General features: G+C 36.7%; 2 protein-coding genes across 11 annotated transcripts; one reads left to right on the forward strand and one right to left on the reverse strand.

Annotated features, from left to right (window-relative positions):
• Window positions 1-1563: 1563 nt before the first annotated feature.
• Window positions 1564-4086, forward strand: LOC131018335 (putative late blight resistance protein homolog R1A-10). The gene has a single exon (XM_057947061.1). The coding sequence runs from the start codon at window positions 1564-1566 to the stop codon at window positions 4084-4086; it is 2523 nt and encodes an 840-aa protein (XP_057803044.1).
• Window positions 4087-7917: 3831 nt separating this feature from the next.
• Window positions 7918-17921, reverse strand: LOC131017579 (uncharacterized). 10 transcript variants are annotated; one of them, XR_009099649.1, is made up of 6 exons: window positions 17062-17900; window positions 14896-14960; window positions 13664-14200; window positions 11012-13136; window positions 8846-8910; window positions 7918-8150 (listed from the first exon to the last, which is right to left on the reverse strand). XR_009099649.1 is itself a non-coding variant. In XM_057946383.1 (4 exons), exon 4 carries the CDS (start codon window positions 13133-13135, stop codon window positions 12071-12073), a length of 1065 nt encoding a protein of 354 aa, XP_057802366.1. In that variant the 5' UTR covers window position 13136; window positions 13664-14200; window positions 14896-14960; window positions 17062-17900; the 3' UTR covers window positions 9718-12070. The 10 variants fall into 10 exon arrangements, 1 of the variants encoding a protein (XP_057802366.1); XR_009099651.1 differs by lacking the exon at window positions 17062-17900 and adding an exon at window positions 16844-17055; XR_009099650.1 differs by lacking the exon at window positions 17062-17900 and adding an exon at window positions 16771-17055.
• Between the last annotated feature and the right edge of the window lie 1974 nt (window positions 17922-19895).

Genomic DNA, 19895 nt, shown 5'->3' on the forward strand with positions numbered 1-19895 from the left:
TGATGTTCTGGATTTGCATACCAGGATTGAGTCCCTTGGGGCAAGCTTTAGCACAATTCAAGATTGTATAGGCATCGATACATCTTCAATTAATCATTGATAGCATATAGGTCCTCAATCCATAAATTCAAAACTAAATAGAATTCTAATGCAATAAGAAATATATTCCTACCATATTTATAATTTGATGTAAATTAAATACGTTTTAGTTTGGGTTATTATAATGTCTATGTTTTAGTTTGAATTATTATAAAGTATTCCTAAAAAGATTGATTACATAAATATAATGTTAATCAATAATTTGCGAATTTTCGTGTCACGTTTTATTTGTAGAAGAGTCCAAACTTTATATGCTTCGTAAATGACACGTTTTATTTGTAAGTTAATATATTAAAATATTTTGTATTTCATTGGATCCTTATTTGATGGATCTAATAAGTCCGATAATATAAAATATTCTTTATACATATATATTTGGGTGAAAAATAAATTATATCAAATAGATTTATTTTATAACTATATAATATAAAATATGTAAAGGGGTAAAATAGACAATCCACAAGTTGTCCCATAAAATGCTTAGACTCTTTTTCTATTAGTATAGATATAGATATACGTAAAATTTGAATAGTTTGTATTTCGAAACTTCTCTTTATAAATATAAGGATGGAGTCATAAAGTCATCATTTTCAGATTCCAAAAAAATTGGTGAAAATGCACACACTTGGCCTAAGCATCTTCCTCTCTTTTGAAAATTGAATTTCCTAGTTGGTATTTCAGCGGTTTTGTTAGATGATAACTCCTATATTTTTCTGGTGCTAAAAAAAAACTCCTATATTTTCTTATATTTTCTTCTACTTCTTAACTGTTGTCTGACGTTGACTTGGTTTGAATAGAAGAATAAAAATAATATGGGTTAATTCATTGAAAGAGATACTCCCTCCGTCCACGAAATGAGTACCCATATTTCCATTTTCGTCCGTCCACGAAATGAGTACCCATTTCCCTTTTTGGCAAGTGTACCCCACACAACACTTTAATTAATACACTCAAAAAGGTGGGACCTCTATTCTATTCACACTACACTCAATACATTTCTTAAAACCCGTGCCGTCCACAAATGGGTACTCATTTCGTGGACGGAGGGAGTATATCATTTTTACATGCTGAGGATTGCCGGCCTCATGAGAGAGATTGGTGATTTTTTTTTTTCCTTTTTGTTTTTTCTTGAATATTTAAAGAGCCATATATCATTTTTACAACGCAGCCTAAGGAAAAAAGCCGTTCACAAGAAATTCGTCACATTGTAGACGGCATGGGTAAGGACCTTCATTTTATGGACCATAATATTATAAATGAAAAGTGGTAAATATTTTGTGAACGAATTGAAAAATAAATTGAGAGAAATTTTTCGTAGGCGGATGAAGGGAGTAATTATCCCTTAAATATTTCAACATACAGCTACACTCGCTACCCAACAAACCAATTCAAATGGAGTTATGTTAGAATTAATCAACTCACAACTCACAGGTTTGACAAATTGTTTCTGCACAATCGAGATATATGGCTTATGAAGCTTTTGATACTCTGCTTCAAACCTTAGATCGAATCCTAAAGCATGGCGATGATCGCGTCATCACTCATTCTGTTAAACAAGAAATTTTATCCATCCGCATCCAAGCTGTCGTCTTGCAGTTGAATCTCAAACATTATCCAAACAAAGAAACAATCAGAGATGCAGCAGTTTCAACAAATGAGATTATTGAATATCTCTTCTCTGAAGAAAACCTTTCAGATGGAGTCAGACTTGCGAACAGGCTGAGGAAACTAGCAGAGAGATTGGAGTCAACCGTTGGAGATGTGGTGGACTGCATCAAGGGTAAAGGCTCAGTCGGCAGTGTAACTGATTCTGCCGATGTTAGTTCATCATCAAGATCAGCAATCACAAGCAGCAAAGATGATGGTGTGGTTGGTTTTGAAGAAGATGTGGAAGTGATCAAGAATCGGCTTTTAGAGAGATCATCCAGACTACGGGTCCTCCCAATTGTTGGAACAGGAGGCATTGGTAAGACCACACTTGCTAAAATTGTTTATAATCATGCATCCGTTGTCGAAAATTTTGATATCTGCGCCTGGGTCACAATATCACAACATCATAGTGTAGAACGTATTGTTCTAAATCTTCTAGCTTCCATGAAAGAAATTTCAACACTAAGAGATAGTGACATCCCTATGGAAACCTTAATTTACAAATACCTACTAGGTCGGAGGTATCTTATTGTAATGGACGACATGTGGAGTAAGAAAGCTTGGGATGATGTAAGGATGTTGTTTCCTGACTCCGGTAATGGCAGTTGGATCATAGTAACCACAAGGCTGCATGATGTGGCTGCTTATGTCGACTCTTCTAGTTCCATTCATACTATGAGTGTGTTGGATGCACATCATAGTTGGAATTTGCTAGAGCAGAAGGTGTTTGCCGGTACATACTTTCCTATTGAACTAAAAGATATAGGGAAGAAAATTGTTCAAAATTGTGGAGGACTCCCCCTTTCAATTGTGGTGGTGGCAGGACTTCTATCTAAGGTTCATACTCGATCCTCATGGGAGCAAATTGCTGCAAATGACGGGCAACTTGAATCAATAATTGGTTCGAGTTATACTCATTTACCCAATCACTTGAAGCCATGTCTTTTATATATGTCTGGCTTTCCAGAAGATCAGGAGATTCGTGTTACAGAGCTTGTTCATCTTTGGATGTCCGAAGGTTTCGTAACACTTTCAAATGGATCTAAAAGCTTAGAAGAGGAGGCAGAAGATTGTTTTGAGGATCTTGTCGAGAGAAGTCTAGTTTTGGTCGCCAACAGAAAGTTTGATGGGAAAATAAAGAGTTGCAGCCTTCACGATATTGTGCGGGAATTTTGCATAAGGCAAGGTGCAAATGAGAAGGTAATTCTTCCAGTTATTGATTATTTACCTACTCCTATCCTGCGAAGGCATTTTGTTCCACGTCTCATAAAAGACCATCACAACATAAGTACTACTTCCTATGATCTACTACATCTCAAAGACTCTGTGCATAGCTCACACATACGCACCATTATATGCATCCCCAAGAAAGGGGGTAGGTCTGTGGGCAATGTAGAAAAGTTTAGTTCATTGAGGGTCCTTCACGTTTTACGTAGAAGCGATTATTGGGACTGGGAGCCAGGTCAAGTGTTCGATCTGGTTCATTTAACTTACCTTGCTTCCAACATTCCCAATAATATAGTTCCTTCAGCCATATTAAAGCTTCAGAATCTTCAAATTTTAATTATTTATAGATCTGAGGTTCGTTTGCCTATGGAGATTTGGAGGTTGAAACAATTAAGATATCTTATTGCCTTCTCATTTCAACCCTTACCGAGCCCTGAGTGGGAACAAAATCCCCTCGATAACTTGCAGGAACTTTCGCTGGCAACAGACTTGGTGTGCAGTAAAAGAATGGTGGAAATAATTCCAAACATTAAAAAGTTGGGAATATGTTACTCCAAGGAGAAGTTTGATGCGAATGTAGACTATTGCCTCGACAATCTTAATTTGTTTTGTCAACTTGAGAAATTGAAATTGAAGATGAGTGGAGGTTTTTTATCGAGAAAACTTGCTGAAACTAGAGGTCTAAACTTTCCTCTACAACTGAGAAGGTTAACCTTGAGTGGTGGGAAGCTTCCTTGGGATGATATGACCATCATTGGTTCATTACCTAATCTTCAAGTGCTTAAACTAAGAAACTATGCTTGCAAAGGCAGTTACTGGATGACAATTGAGGGAAATTTTCGTGAGCTGAGATTCTTGCTAATTGACCGATCAGGTTTGGTTGATTGGATAATTGAAGCTAGCCACTTCCCGAGACTCGAGTGCCTAATACTTCGTCGGTGTCGTGTTCTATATAGGATTCCACGTAATATTGGATACATTCCAACACTTCAGCTGATTGAGGTTGAGAAGTGGCACATGCGTAGTCTTTTAAGCTCGGCAGCACTGATAGAAAAAATGCAACGGAATTCTGGAAATGATAGCTTTCAAGTTCGTGTGAAGCATTCCTGATATGATGTTGTTTGAACAATATAGATAAAGTGTCGTCCGCTCCTTTTCAGGTTAGAGATTAATTTAGAAACTGCTGTTTGTAGAAATTATTCAGATTTAGATGATTGGTATTCAATTTGTTGGATGACTTGTCTCTTTTCTTTCTTTGATCACTTGTAGAGTTTTGAATTGCTGATCTAATATTTGAATGCTCAAATTAACAAGGGAGAGTCGAAGGAATAATGATTTAGTCTCTGTTGATGAAGCTCCATGCAAATCTCAATGATATGGAAACAACACAAGGAAGATGAAACTTTCTTGAGGCTGTATTTTCCGGTGACTTTGTTGTGTCGCTAATGCTGAAATTTTACCTTCTTTATTAATGATACTTGGCGGTCTAAACTTACGAGGAGGTTAGCTGTCTTCGCAAGCAAGTTCGATGGTTATGTGATGTAATTTTCCTTTTCAATTCCTTCTTTATTGTTCTTTGTGGGGGTTAATTGCATAAAATGTTACCAAACTATGCTACTTGTATCAAATTTGTTACCAAACTTTAATTTGTTTCAAAACAAATATTAAACTTGTACTCCCTTTGTTCCATGAATCTTGAGTCACTTTTCTTTTTTCCCACGAATCTTGAGTCATTTCCTTATATGGCAAAAAAAAATTCCCTTTATTCACCTTTTTCACTTTTTCACCTACCACACTTTAACACACTAAATACTATTTTTTTAATTTATGTGCCGAAAAGAATTGCCTCAAGATTTGCGGGACTGATGAAGTATTTTATAGTATCATTTAAGTTTTTTAATTCAAGTTTCCAAATAAATTTATTTCATGTGGCAATGAAAATCTACATAGTCATTCAATTCCATTTAAGTCAATTAATTAAAATATTTGCCACATCATTTTTTATATAAAATAGAGTAAATAAAAGAAAACCTAATCTCAACCTACGTAAACTTAAACTCCTACTCCTACTCCTACTGCACACTACAACAGATTAGCGTTGTGGAAACCGGAGCCATTTTCTTCTTCCAAATATCAGAAGTTTTCTTTTGCTAAATTGTCTTCTCTTCTATGCTTTCGATCACAAGGTTTACTTCTCTCTTTTCTTTCGCTATAATATTTCTTCCTTCATATTAATCCTGCATACTTTAGAGTCTACAATAGCATTGTTTTCATAATTATCAAGTTTGTCTTATTTTTGGCCTTGTTGATTATAGGCTGACATGAAGATGGGTATCATTTATGAGATCATATTTTTATAAGAAAACTTAAAATTTCTTAATACAATACTTGTTGAATTGTTTATTGAGAAGATAATATAGGTGATATGTTCTAATGGTTAACGGATGAATGATTTTTTCCGGCAATAACCCCTTTTATGGGGTTATTATTGTTAGAAAATACTCATAGTTTACCAATTTTCTAATTTATAACATCCAGAAAATACATCAATTTTCAATTTAATCGTAATTATAACATGACTTTATAACCTGGCCAGAAAATACACCAATATTCAACTCTTAAGGTACAAAGAATAGTCAATCAAAGCCACCAACATCCTTCTTTATACAATTCATCCAGCAATCCCTTGTTCCTCCCTTAGTGCGCCAGAATCAGAGAGGAGAATTCATTCATTCTGCCAAACTTGAAGGTAAGCCTACCTTGAATTTCAACCTTCTTCCATAATTTAAGCCTGCCAATATTTAAGAGAAACAACAATGATTCTATTTCAGTTCCAGCTCATTTTATTCAACAACAAACCAACAAAGCATTCAAGGTATTCAAGTTCTTACATGCTTTACATCCTATCAGCCTATCTTCAGTTTAGAAGAGAAATAGAGGAGAGTGGCTAAGGCAGGGCGACGCCGGCATAGATGGTGGCGGTCACGCCGGCCTCGCCGTTAACGAAGGTGGAGCAAGAGATGAGCGTGCGCGTGTGTTTCTGAATAAGAGGCAGAGATTGGGCCAAGTATTTGGGCTCAACACTTTTTTTAGTGGGCCGAATTTATGTGGTTATTTGGGCTGTAGTTATTTATAGTTGGGCTATTTTCATTTTTGGGCCCATTTCCCTTATAATTCAGATGGGCTGAATAATATGGATCCATATTAATGTTTGGGTTGTCATTCTTATTATTTAAGACCGATAGATTAATTGGACTTGGAAGTTTTGATTATGAATTAATTTAGAAAGAAACTTGTTTAATTAGTAAGCGGGTCAAAAGACCCTAAGATGAGTGGATTAATTAAGATTATTAATTTGATCTCATAAGACGAGTTTATTTTATTATTTAATCCTATAATTTGGGTTATTAATAGAAATTATTGGATTATTATTTTGGAATAATAATTCTTGAATAAGAGAGTCATGCATAGGTAAATTACGCATTCTCATTAATTAAGAATTTTACTCGAGCAATGTCTTATTTTATACTCTCGCAATTAAGGTCAAGCGCGAGAGTGAAAGCTACTCAAGGAATCACAACACTTTAACAAGCTTTGCTATCAGGTGGGCTTTTCTAACGCATAAAATAAAATGCTAATGAAGAACTATGAAAGTTTTTATGCTTCAAATGCGAGTTAGATTTTCAAGTGAATAGGCTATGCTATTTACGTTTATTTATGCCTAAATATTTTACGCTTATTTATTTACGCTTGGTTACGCCCAAGTAATCTATGCTTTATGACGCTTAACCGATTACGCCTTGTTACGCTTCATTGTTTACGCAATGATAACGCTTAAATGATTTATGTTATGCTACTTACATTTTGTTACGTTTAAGTGATTTATGCTTTGTTACGCCTATGTGATTTACGCTTTGTTGCGCTTGAATACTTTGCGCATATTATTAATGCCTATGTGATTATGCTAACGAGTTTGAATTCTGAGAAGATAGCTATCCTGTCAGGATTTGTATACACAAAGCGACCGTGAGTCAATGAGAGGGTTGACCAGTCAAATGTTCGTTGAGGAGGCCTCCTTCAACGGTACGATGCTAGCATCTATTGAGGGAGGCCTCCCTCAACAGTACGATATGTCGTATCCATTGAGGGAGGCCTCCCTCACGGCGTGATGCCTTTGTTCGATGAGGAAGCCCTTCCTCACGACACGATGCTTACTTATATAACTATTAATGATGAAACGCATGCACGGTATCTATGATTATGAAAATGCTTAGTAGGCACAGGATTTGAAAGAAGGCTCTCGTGTCTTGCAGATGCTATAGTTTGTCAATAAAATGTTAATTAGCTTAAATTTTAGTTTTTGCCAACTGCCCACTAAATACTTTTGTACTTAGCCCCATTATATATTTAATTGTGCAGGTTGAGCTGTGATGGATGATGAAGAGTTGCTGAGCGGAGCTTTTGTCTAACTTAGAATAAGCTCAAAGAGGATACATGTATGAAATATTTATTGAGTCTATAACTATTCCAAATACTCTTCAAGAAATATTTAACGTTTACTTGGGTTCATCGAGTATCCTTTTTAATTATATGCGTCGATTCATTAATGTCTTTATTTTCATTTCAGTAATTAATGTTAGTTACCCATGTCAATTATCGAGTAATAAACAAGTCAAACACGCCCCCTTTCTAACCCCACTCCTTAATTCTCTTTCCTAGTCACGATTTCCCAAATTAGTTATCTTTAGGTAAGTCCGGTCGTGACAAAACACTTGTCACGACCGGCCTTAATTAAGGATAATTAATCCGGGAAAACCATGACTGGGGAAGGGAAATTAAGAAGCGGGTTTAGAAAGGGGCGCATAAAAGAATACTCAAAGGACTTGAATACGCGTGAAATATTCCTTAAAAAGGAAAAAGGCATAGGTCGCATAAAAAGGGTACTCAAAGAACTTGTATACGCGTTATATTCCTTAAAAGGAAAAAGGCATCATTAGGGGCTTGGCTAAAACATTATCAGAGTTTGCAACGGAAGGCGTAACTGAAATAATCAGTGTTTACAGCGGAAAGCATAACTGTGATACATGTATGAAGACATGTATCCTTTCTGAGCCTACTTTAAGTTCGACAAAAACTCCCACTCAGCAACACTTCATCGCCCATCACAGCTCAACCTGCACAATCATAAACATCGAAGGGCTAAGTACAAAAGTACTTAGTGGGCAGTGCCAAGCATATAACATAACATCATTAACAATTTCACAATATCGCATAAGAGGCATGAGTTTCTTTCAAATCCTTTGCTCATTAAACATTTCCATATTCATAAACAGGATGAGCGCATTCTTCATCATTAACAATCATCAACACGCATCGTGTCGTGGAGAAGGCCTTCCCCAACGAACACGGGCATCGCACCGTGAAGGGGAGCCTCCCTCAGCGGTCACGGCATCGTACTATTGAGGGAGGCCTCCCCCAATAGACGCTGTAACACTGGCATACTGGCATACTGGCATCGCGCCGCGAGAGAGGCCTCTCTCAGCGGACACGGGCATCGCGCCGTGAGGAAGGCCCTCCTCAACGGACACGGCATCGTACTGTTGAGGGAGGCCTCCCCCAACAGACGCAAGCATCAAACATAAGCATAAACTTATCAGCGTAAAGCATTCAAGCGTAAATAAGTGTAATCAAGCGTAAATTACATAGGGCGTAAATAGTATAAACAGCATAGCGTAAATCATTTAACGTGCAGCATAATAAAGCTTAACTCATTTAAGCGTAATAAAGCATACCATACTTGAAGATCCAATTTGCATTTTAAAGCATAACACATGCATAGCATTTTATTTACGCGTAAGGAATTGCCCACCTCAATTGTTCTTAAAGCTGGCGTGGAGTCGTTTCTTCTTCGGCTTCACTTTCTGTCGCCCGGACCTTCATTGATGAAGAGTCGATAAGTTCGTGAAGTAATTGTCATAAGACAAAGTCTAATTCTACGTGCCTAGGGTATCTTTTAGTGTTTTAGGGTTCTAGCATCCATAATTCGTTACATCATTACTAGCGTAACCTCAAATAATTAATAGGCTCAAAAGAGAGTAGCCAATTAATTAAATAAACCAGTGGCTTTAAAGAAATAAATGATAATAGTTCGCTTTAAAGTCCGAAGTCCAAAAACATCATTAAAACATGCTCTATTTTTACACTGACTCAACTTCAAAATTTAATCTGTTCTGACTCCGACATCTCCTGGACTCGAGACTCATACCGAAAGAAAGATCTTCGAATCTAGTTTCATATAAAAAAACGTAGAGTCGAAAACTCCAAGTGGTTTGAGAGATATGACGTTTTTACCACGATCTACCATGTTCGGCAGTTTTGAACAATCGAAAACTTGGATTTTTGAAAAATAGTAAACGTTGTCAAACTGGGCTCAACTTTGGTGGATATCTAGCTAACACAATAAGGTTAATACCATAAAAATTTGGAAAGCTAGATCACACAGGAAGCTACTGAAATAAATGACTCTTTCATCTGTTCTCTGAAATTCTCGGTAGTTATGTGCAGTTTAGGTTTTGCATTTTAAAGAAGTATCAAACGAAGTTGGAATGGCTTGAAATTTTACCAGGGTACTCAAGACTCATGTAGGGACTTGCTATAAAGTTTTCAAAGCTATTAGACATCGACAAACCGTCGATCACAGTAGGTCAGTAGGCCTACGAAATTCATATTTATAAGTCCTTAAAAAAATAATTTATATAAATCCAGAAATAAGAGTTTAATCCCAAAAATATTCATTAAAAGTCCATCATAATTTAAATAAAGAACGGACCTCATTTAAAATAAATATTCCCAAACTTGTTACGCACATATACTAAATCTTTCATGAAACATCCTTTAAAATAAACTTTGATACATAGAAAATAATTCAACAACTTGAGCTCTTAAGAGGTTGTTTTGCAACAGACACCAAATCTGCCTCGGATCTCCAAATGAGGCTCCAAAAGACATTCTGGAAACTAGACATTTCAAGGATCATTCTCCAATTTGAATCGAATGAAAAACAATTCAAACGAGCAAGATATGCCCTCTCAAAGATGGGTATTTAACTAGCAAAAATCTGAAAATTTCAGATTTCCAGATTACAACCAAGTCAGTGGGCTTTCTTTAAAAATTCATATCTCCCTTTACAAAACTCCACTGGGAACCCCAAGGGTCAATCTGGAAACTAGGGAGAGATCATAACACTCTCCAGTTGGATTTACTCTAAGAACATTCATGGTTTAGAAGATATGACTATCTAAAGTTCAGTGCACAAAAAGAGTTCAAGTTTGGCAGATTCAGAACATAAATCGGAAAAACCACTTTAGGCTTCACCAAAAATTCTAAAACTGAACAAGTAAGTTCCCAACATGTCAGTGAATATTCAGTAGAAAGATAGGCTTGAGAATCAAAGATTTAAGTCGGTATTTGCCACCTCAAAGTCGTAGGTTTGTAAAATCTACTGGATGGTACAAGGAATAAGAACTAGATTTCAAGAATTTATACCGGTTGTTTCCCTTATTCAAAAATGGTGAGGCCGATGTCAAAAGAAAGATACGGGAGTCTAGAGTGACATATTCAAGTTTCAAAGGTTTTCACCGATTGAAACTTTACTTATGGCCTCCCAAAGATTGTTTACCAAAAATGTATTCCAGATGGGCAGTGATGTTTACAAATTCATAAATAAATCATAAGAGCTTCAAACCTTCTGAAATTTTGCCAAAGTATAGAAAACATATGAAAGATGATACACAATTAATTTGGGAATTTTTGGGAACCTTTTGGATGGCTGGAATCGCCTTGCAAAACACTGTCGGAGCAGTGTGCTTATGGCAGATTCGCTGCCTTACCTCATGCACGGTTTTTCACCCAATAAACTCTACCAAAATAATCATCCAAAATCATAAAACATATCCTCACATAATTTAGCACACATATGTGTAAAAATCCATGGCCATAAAGCATTTTCAGTTGAGAAAAAGCAAAGAAAACTCACCCTCGAAGCACAACCTTCACTCTAACTTTACGCCCTAGTTTTTCCACGCTCTCCCTTGCTTTGCTACTTCTCTTGGGGCATCAAGGGCTTCTATGGAGTGTGATAATGGTGGGAGAATAGTTGTGAGAGTGGAGGAAAGGAGGAGGGACGAAAATGGAGGGAATATGGAGGGGAAGTGAGGCTTTTACTCTTCTTAGTGGGGCTAAAGGTTGTGTGAGGATATGTTTCAGCCAAATGACTTAAGTGGAGGGAGTAGGTGGGTGTGGGAGTGTAGTGGTGGAGTGGAGTTGGTGGAGTGGAGTTGGTGATTGAAGAGCTTTTGCTTTTGCTAATTGATTTGGTTGTCTTCTTGATTGATTATGCTATGTATGAAAGAGGCTTATGATGTTACTCATGTGGTCAACGTATATACATGCTTCATGCTTGAGGTCTAAATTATGCTATGGTATGTTGATAGTGTAGGAGACATTAGGGAGTGGAAAGAATAATGATGATGGTAAAGTAAATAGAATTGAGGTTACTAATAAAAAAAATCATCTAGCTTGATTAATATTAATTAATCAAGTATTTGTAAAACTAATATTGGGTTCTACTAAATAACGACGCTTCGTTATAACTCTCTACGAATTAAATATCTAATTTAACTCGTTCTTATGATTCGGAATTAGATCACGACTTCCAAGTAAATAATAGAAATAATATTTCTATTAATAACTTGACTTTGCTAAGTCAGTTATTAAACTGGATAATAAATTATTGAATGGCTCAATAATCCTCGTCGCGTTTTTCTCATACGTTATAAAAGTATAAAGCTAAAATAATAACTCCGTTTCTGATAAAAAAAAAAATCAGGACCATAAACTGGATTCATTTATAAAAATTGCATTTACTAGTTTTACTCATAATTAAAAGAGCGGGCTACTACATACTACCCTTCTTAACAAAAATTTCGTCCCGAAATTTGCATATCTCTGCTAAAACAGTTCGGGGTATTTTTCCTTCATCTTGTCTTCAAGTTCCCGCGTAGCTTCTCTTGTCTGCGGTGTCTCCATAAGATTTTCACTGATGTGATTGAGACTGATTTCGCAAGTGTCCACGTATTGCTGGCAAGGGGGTGCAGGTGTTCCCAATTACTGAACCTCGTTGTTTGTTGGGGCATTGCGTGGAGTAGTGACCTTTTTGGCCACAATTGTAACAACCGTTAGTTCCAGCTCGACAGATACCCCTATGCATCTTACCACAATTTGGGCAAGGTGAAATTCCTCTCTGACTTTGGCTACCCCCAGTTGACTCGAGGTTAGTTCGTGCCTCGTACCTTGGTTGAATAAATTGTTCGGCCCGTTCCTTTTCTTGCCACACTTTCTTACTAGTCTGATTGATATTGTCTTCGTTGTTGTCCCACTTGCGCTTCCCTTTGAGAGTATGTGAGGCTACTGGTGGATCATTTGGCGTTGAGATCAATGGTGGGGCAGACTTGTCTGACGGCATTGCAGCTTCAATGTCAAGTGCCCTGTTCAGAGACTCCGTGTATGAGAGTCCTCCGTGGCTTGCTAGAGCCATCTTAATTTCGTACCGTAGACCGGCACAAAATTTTTCTGCCATCTTCTCATCTGTGTCCACTTGTTGTGGAGCAAACCTCGACAGGTTGCAGAATTCCTTGTCGTATTCAACCACAGATTTCTTTCCTTGCTTTAACTCGTAGAACTCAGCTTCTTTCTTCTTCCTATAGCTTTTCGGGATATATTTATCATATAATCCCGTCTTAAAATCTTCCCAAGTATAGATTGCCCATTGTTCCGGTGTCAGAATTTTTCGACGTGCTTCCCACCAGAAGTCAGCTGATCCTGTTAGTTGGAAAGAGACGCAAGATAGGCGCTCCTCATCAGTACAACGTAGAAAGTTGAAAATGCGTTCCATTGCACGCACCCAAATCTCAGCTTCAGCCGGTTCACTCGTTCCGTCAAACGTAGGTGGATTTTGCCTTAAAAAGAGTTCTTCGACTCTCCTAGTCGGAGGCGGAGGGGATGGGTTATGTCCTCGAGCATCTTGTGGTTCTTCGGGTACAGCGTTACGGTTTCTGCGATTGTTATTGTTTTTCGCAGGGCGTCCTCTCTTAGGCGGCATTCTGATAGTAAAGATTTGTCAATTAGTACACTCTAGCATAATCTAATACAAGCCTCAAAAGAATTCTTGTAAAGGTCAACTTATTATAACTTGTAAACAAGTCATAACTCCAATGACAGCAGCATCTCAAATCCATAAGTCATATCAATTCTCAAGCATATAATATCACATCAACTAAACTGGATACTTAAGCATAAGTCATGGAGATTTATAGTGGCTATAATATCATCAGCTTAAGAAAATTTTTTTTTCTATACGTATCACTTATCTTGCTTCCTTCACTATAGCCACCAAAAGATACAATCTAATTTTTTTTCTATGTTTGCTTCTATGTTCTGTCGTAGTGGTGATCTCATATCTTAATAGCTCTATGTTCATAGGGATTCATTCCATAGGCATACTTAATCGCGCTTGCGTAAATCATTTCATTCAATAACAACATAACATAGTTATTAACAGTTACTCACTTTGCTATTACGAAAATTTTCACTTTTTGTAAACATTAACTCAAAACTTGGAAGAGCATACCATTCTGCTTCGTTGAGTGTGATACGATGAAGTGCTGAGCTTTGTCGATTGAACTCTAGACACTTTAGTGATCCATTCTAAGTTTGGCTTAAATAAACTCTTAGGCTCAGAGCAAACGATCTGCTCTGATACCACTCTGTCACGACCGGCCTTAATTAAGGATAATTAATCCGGGAAAACCATGACTGGGGAAGGGAAATTAAGAAGCGGGTTTAGAAAGGGGCGCATAAAAGAATACTCAAAGGACTTGAATACGCGTGAAATATTCCTTAAAAAGGAAAAAGGCATAGGTCGCATAAAAAGGGTACTCAAAGAACTTGTATACGCGTTATATTCCTTAAAAGGAAAAAGGCATCATTAGGGGCTTGGCTAAAACATTATCAGAGTTTGCAACGGAAGGCGTAACTGAAATAATCAGTGTTTACAGCGGAAAGCATAACTGTGATACATGTATGAAGACATGTATCCTTTCTGAGCCTACTTTAAGTTCGACAAAAACTCCACTCAGCAACACTTCATCGCCCATCACAGCTCAACCTGCACAATCATAAACATCGAAGGGCTAAGTACAAAAGTACTTAGTGGGCAGTGCCAAGCATATAACATAACATCATTAACAATTTCACAATATCGCATAAGAGGCATGAGTTTCTTTCAAATCCTTTGCTCATTAAACATTTCCATATTCATAAACAGGATGAGCGCATTCTTCATCATTAACAATCATCAACACGCATCGTGTCGTGGAGAAGGCCTTCCCCAACGAACACGGGCATCGCACCGTGAAGGGGAGCCTCCCTCAGCGGTCACGGCATCGTACTATTGAGGGAGGCCTCCCCCAATAGACGCTGTAACACTGGCATACTGGCATACTGGCATCGCGCCGCGAGAGAGGCCTCTCTCAGCGGACACGGGCATCGCGCCGTGAGGAAGGCCCTCCTCAACGGACACGGCATCGTACTGTTGAGGGAGGCCTCCCCCAACAGACGCAAGCATCAAACATAAGCATAAACTTATCAGCGTAAAGCATTCAAGCGTAAATAAGTGTAATCAAGCGTAAATTACATAGGGCGTAAATAGTATAAACAGCATAGCGTAAATCATTTAACGTGCAGCATAATAAAGCTTAACTCATTTAAGCGTAATAAAGCATACCATACTTGAAGATCCAATTTGCATTTTAAAGCATAACACATGCATAGCATTTTATTTACGCGTAAGGAATTGCCCACCTCAATTGTTCTTAAAGCTGGCGTGGAGTCGTTTCTTCTTCGGCTTCACTTTCTGTCGCCCGGACCTTCATTGATGAAGAGTCGATAAGTTCGTGAAGTAATTGTCATAAGACAAAGTCTAATTCTACGTGCCTAGGGTATCTTTTAGTGTTTTAGGGTTCTAGCATCCATAATTCGTTACATCATTACTAGCGTAACCTCAAATAATTAATAGGCTCAAAAGAGAGTAGCCAATTAATTAAATAAACCAGTGGCTTTAAAGAAATAAATGATAATAGTTCGCTTTAAAGTCCGAAGTCCAAAAACATCATTAAAACATGCTCTATTTTTACACTGACTCAACTTCAAAATTTAATCTGTTCTGACTCCGACATCTCCTGGACTCGAGACTCATACCGAAAGAAAGATCTTCGAATCTAGTTTCATATAAAAAAACGTAGAGTCGAAAACTCCAAGTGGTTTGAGAGATATGACGTTTTTACCACGATCTACCATGTTCGGCAGTTTTGAACAATCGAAAACTTGGATTTTTGAAAAATAGTAAACGTTGTCAAACTGGGCTCAACTTTGGTGGATATCTAGCTAACACAATAAGGTTAATACCATAAAAATTTGGAAAGCTAGATCACACAGGAAGCTACTGAAATAAATGACTCTTTCATCTGTTCTCTGAAATTCTCGGTAGTTATGTGCAGTTTAGGTTTTGCATTTTAAAGAAGTATCAAACGAAGTTGGAATGGCTTGAAATTTTACCAGGGTACTCAAGACTCATGTAGGGACTTGCTATAAAGTTTTCAAAGCTATTAGACATCGACAAACCGTCGATCACAGTAGGTCAGTAGGCCTACGAAATTCATATTTATAAGTCCTTAAAAAAATAATTTATATAAATCCAGAAATAAGAGTTTAATCCCAAAAATATTCATTAAAAGTCCATCATAATTTAAATAAAGAACGGACCTCATTTAAAATAAATATTCCCAAACTTGTTACGCACATATACTAAATCTTTCATGAAACATCCTTTAAAATAAACTTTGATACATAGAAAATAATTCAACAACTTGAGCTCTTAAGAGGTTGTTTTGCAACAGACACCAAATCTGCCTCGGATCTCCAAATGAGGCTCCAAAAGACATTCTGGAAACTAGACATTTCAAGGATCATTCTCCAATTTGAATCGAATGAAAAACAATTCAAACGAGCAAGATATGCCCTCTCAAAGATGGGTATTTAACTAGCAAAAATCTGAAAATTTCAGATTTCCAGATTACAACCAAGTCAGTGGGCTTTCTTTAAAAATTCATATCTCCCTTTACAAAACTCCACTGGGAACCCCAAGGGTCAATCTGGAAACTAGGGAGAGATCATAACACTCTCCAGTTGGATTTACTCTAAGAACATTCATGGTTTAGAAGATATGACTATCTAAAGTTCAGTGCACAAAAAGAGTTCAAGTTTGGCAGATTCAGAACATAAATCGGAAAAACCACTTTAGGCTTCACCAAAAATTCTAAAACTGAACAAGTAAGTTCCCAACATGTCAGTGAATATTCAGTAGAAAGATAGGCTTGAGAATCAAAGATTTAAGTCGGTATTTGCCACCTCAAAGTCGTAGGTTTGTAAAATCTACTGGATGGTACAAGGAATAAGAACTAGATTTCAAGAATTTATACCGGTTGTTTCCCTTATTCAAAAATGGTGAGGCCGATGTCAAAAGAAAGATACGGGAGTCTAGAGTGACATATTCAAGTTTCAAAGGTTTTCACCGATTGAAACTTTACTTATGGCCTCCCAAAGATTGTTTACCAAAAATGTATTCCAGATGGGCAGTGATGTTTACAAATTCATAAATAAATCATAAGAGCTTCAAACCTTCTGAAATTTTGCCAAAGTATAGAAAACATATGAAAGATGATACACAATTAATTTGGGAATTTTTGGGAACCTTTTGGATGGCTGGAATCGCCTTGCAAAACACTGTCGGAGCAGTGTGCTTATGGCAGATTCGCTGCCTTACCTCATGCACGGTTTTTCACCCAATAAACTCTACCAAAATAATCATCCAAAATCATAAAACATATCCTCACATAATTTAGCACACATATGTGTAAAAATCCATGGCCATAAAGCATTTTCAGTTGAGAAAAAGCAAAGAAAACTCACCCTCGAAGCACAACCTTCACTCTAACTTTACGCCCTAGTTTTTCCACGCTCTCCCTTGCTTTGCTACTTCTCTTGGGGCATCAAGGGCTTCTATGGAGTGTGATAATGGTGGGAGAATAGTTGTGAGAGTGGAGGAAAGGAGGAGGGACGAAAATGGAGGGAATATGGAGGGGAAGTGAGGCTTTTACTCTTCTTAGTGGGGCTAAAGGTTGTGTGAGGATATGTTTCAGCCAAATGACTTAAGTGGAGGGAGTAGGTGGGTGTGGGAGTGTAGTGGTGGAGTGGAGTTGGTGGAGTGGAGTTGGTGATTGAAGAGCTTTTGCTTTTGCTAATTGATTTGGTTGTCTTCTTGATTGATTATGCTATGTATGAAAGAGGCTTATGATGTTACTCATGTGGTCAACGTATATACATGCTTCATGCTTGAGGTCTAAATTATGCTATGGTATGTTGATAGTGTAGGAGACATTAGGGAGTGGAAAGAATAATGATGATGGTAAAGTAAATAGAATTGAGGTTACTAATAAAAAAAATCATCTAGCTTGATTAATATTAATTAATCAAGTATTTGTAAAACTAATATTGGGTTCTACTAAATAACGACGCTTCGTTATAACTCTCTACGAATTAAATATCTAATTTAACTCGTTCTTATGATTCGGAATTAGATCACGACTTCCAAGTAAATAATAGAAATAATATTTCTATTAATAACTTGACTTTGCTAAGTCAGTTATTAAACTGGATAATAAATTATTGAATGGCTCAATAATCCTCGTCGCGTTTTTCTCATACGTTATAAAAGTATAAAGCTAAAATAATAACTCCGTTTCTGATAAAAAAAAAAATCAGGACCATAAACTGGATTCATTTATAAAAATTGCATTTACTAGTTTTACTCATAATTAAAAGAGCGGGCTACTACAACACTTCTTAACATATAAAAGTTTAGCTATTTATCTCTCCACTAGGACCACTACACACAAATTCAACATTTTCTTATATCCTCCAAATTAAATCCTATCATATAGTTATTTATTTCCAACAGTGGAGTTAGACTTTTAATTTAGGGAGATCCAATTTTTTTCAATAAAAATTAAAAATTAAATTAAAAATAAATAATACTCGCTGCGTCCCAACGAAAGCGGTGTGCTTCTTTTCGGCACAGAATTTAAGGAAAATAAGATTGTAGTGTAAAAATGTGTAAAGGCGTGTGGTGCCACATTGTTTGTAGTGTAAAATTATTACCAAAAAAGAAAATGCACCACTTTCGTTGGGACGGCTCAAAAAGAAATACGCACCGCTTGACGGAAGGAGTAATTATTAAAATAATTATAATATTATTTAAATTACATAAAAATTAAAACAAAATACTCTCTTATTTTTTATATTTTGAAACCTCTGCATCGTAACATTTATAAAGTACATCATTTTCGATGTAAGGTGCTAAACAATCATTCAAAAGATTGTCTCTCATACGATTGTGAATAACACTTTTGATCGATGATCATATAGCTGAAAAACTTCTTTCAACTGTAACTGTGACAACTGATAAAGTCAATGACAACTTAACTAACAAATACACCAATGAGAAAATATCATGTTTTCTTGCAAGACGAAGTAACTTTTTTATATCATTTCAAAAAATAAAACTCTAGGATCCAAACACGACATACATAAAATTAATTATGTTTTGACTTCATTAAAATGTTGATTTGATTCTAAAGCTTGAATGTCAAACACAATGTAAAATAACTCAATTTGATATATACTCACTCCGTCCCATTAGTAGTGTCCCACTTTCCTTTTTGGGTTGTCCCATTAGTAGTGTCTCATTCTCTTTATGGCAATATTATCTCTCTCTATACCTAATATTTAAATAATTTTCACTAACCCACTTTATCTACTTTCTACACACTCCTTAATCTCCGTGCCCAAAAGAAATGAGACACTACTAATGGGATGGAGGGAGTAATAGTTAAGATTTTTCATTTTCTCCGCTCTACTTTTTTTTTTTTTTTTGATCGGGCAAAGTCATGTTAGATGTTAGTAATTAGTTTCTCATCCCACTCCAAGAACCACCTTATCTCTCCATTCACCAAAATCCACCTTATATCTCCAATCTCCAATTCGCTCCCAGGAGGGATCGAACCCGGGTCACTTCACTTAAGTGAGGACCCGGTGGCCAGTGGGCTAAGCCCCCTGGTTAATTTTTTTCTCCGCTCTACTGTCTTCCTCATCCTCAAGGAGCATATTCATCTTTCAAAAATAACATTTTTATCCCACTCTATTAACATCATCTCCATATATAGGTGATTCTAGCATGCATGTAAACCGCCGAGCAAAGGTACCGGATAATTATTTATTGCATTCTTAAATTGATATTTTATGTGTAACCCTATTTTTCACCTTGAATGGGTCCTCAAACGAAAATCTGATGTCGGTATATGTTTTGAAGGTCTAAAGTTTAAACGTGAATGTCTCTAAATATAGATTGTTTATTTGAACTGTACGGAATCACACCATCTCGATGGGGACCAGTGTTAGTAAATGATTCATAGCCACTTGATGCACACTATAATTAATCATATATACACATTTAAAAATATCATATCGACGGCTGCATAGTAGAAATATCGGACCGAAAAATCTCAAAACAGATCGCCAGCGATTTCTATACGCTTAATTAAAGTCAGAGAAATACAAGAGAGATGAGAGTTTTCAGTGACCATGAGGGCTGGATTCGGGTGGCAGCGTCAAGAAGAACACGACCTTTCTCTAACGTGATGGTGGCTGAGATTATGGTTGTCTTTTATGAAATCACACTAAACACT

This window comes from Salvia miltiorrhiza, chromosome 3 (assembly GCF_028751815.1).
Source record: "Salvia miltiorrhiza cultivar Shanhuang (shh) chromosome 3, IMPLAD_Smil_shh, whole genome shotgun sequence".
Taxonomy (NCBI): domain Eukaryota; kingdom Viridiplantae; phylum Streptophyta; class Magnoliopsida; order Lamiales; family Lamiaceae; genus Salvia; species Salvia miltiorrhiza.

Coding starts and splice junctions, on each gene's coding strand:
- LOC131018335 (XM_057947061.1), top strand. CDS start 1,564: ATGGCTTATGAAGCTTTTGATACTCTGCTTCAAACCTTAGATCGAATC.
- LOC131017579 (XM_057946383.1), bottom strand. CDS start 13,135: ATGCCGCCTAAGAGAGGACGCCCTGCGAAAAACAATAACAATCGCAGA.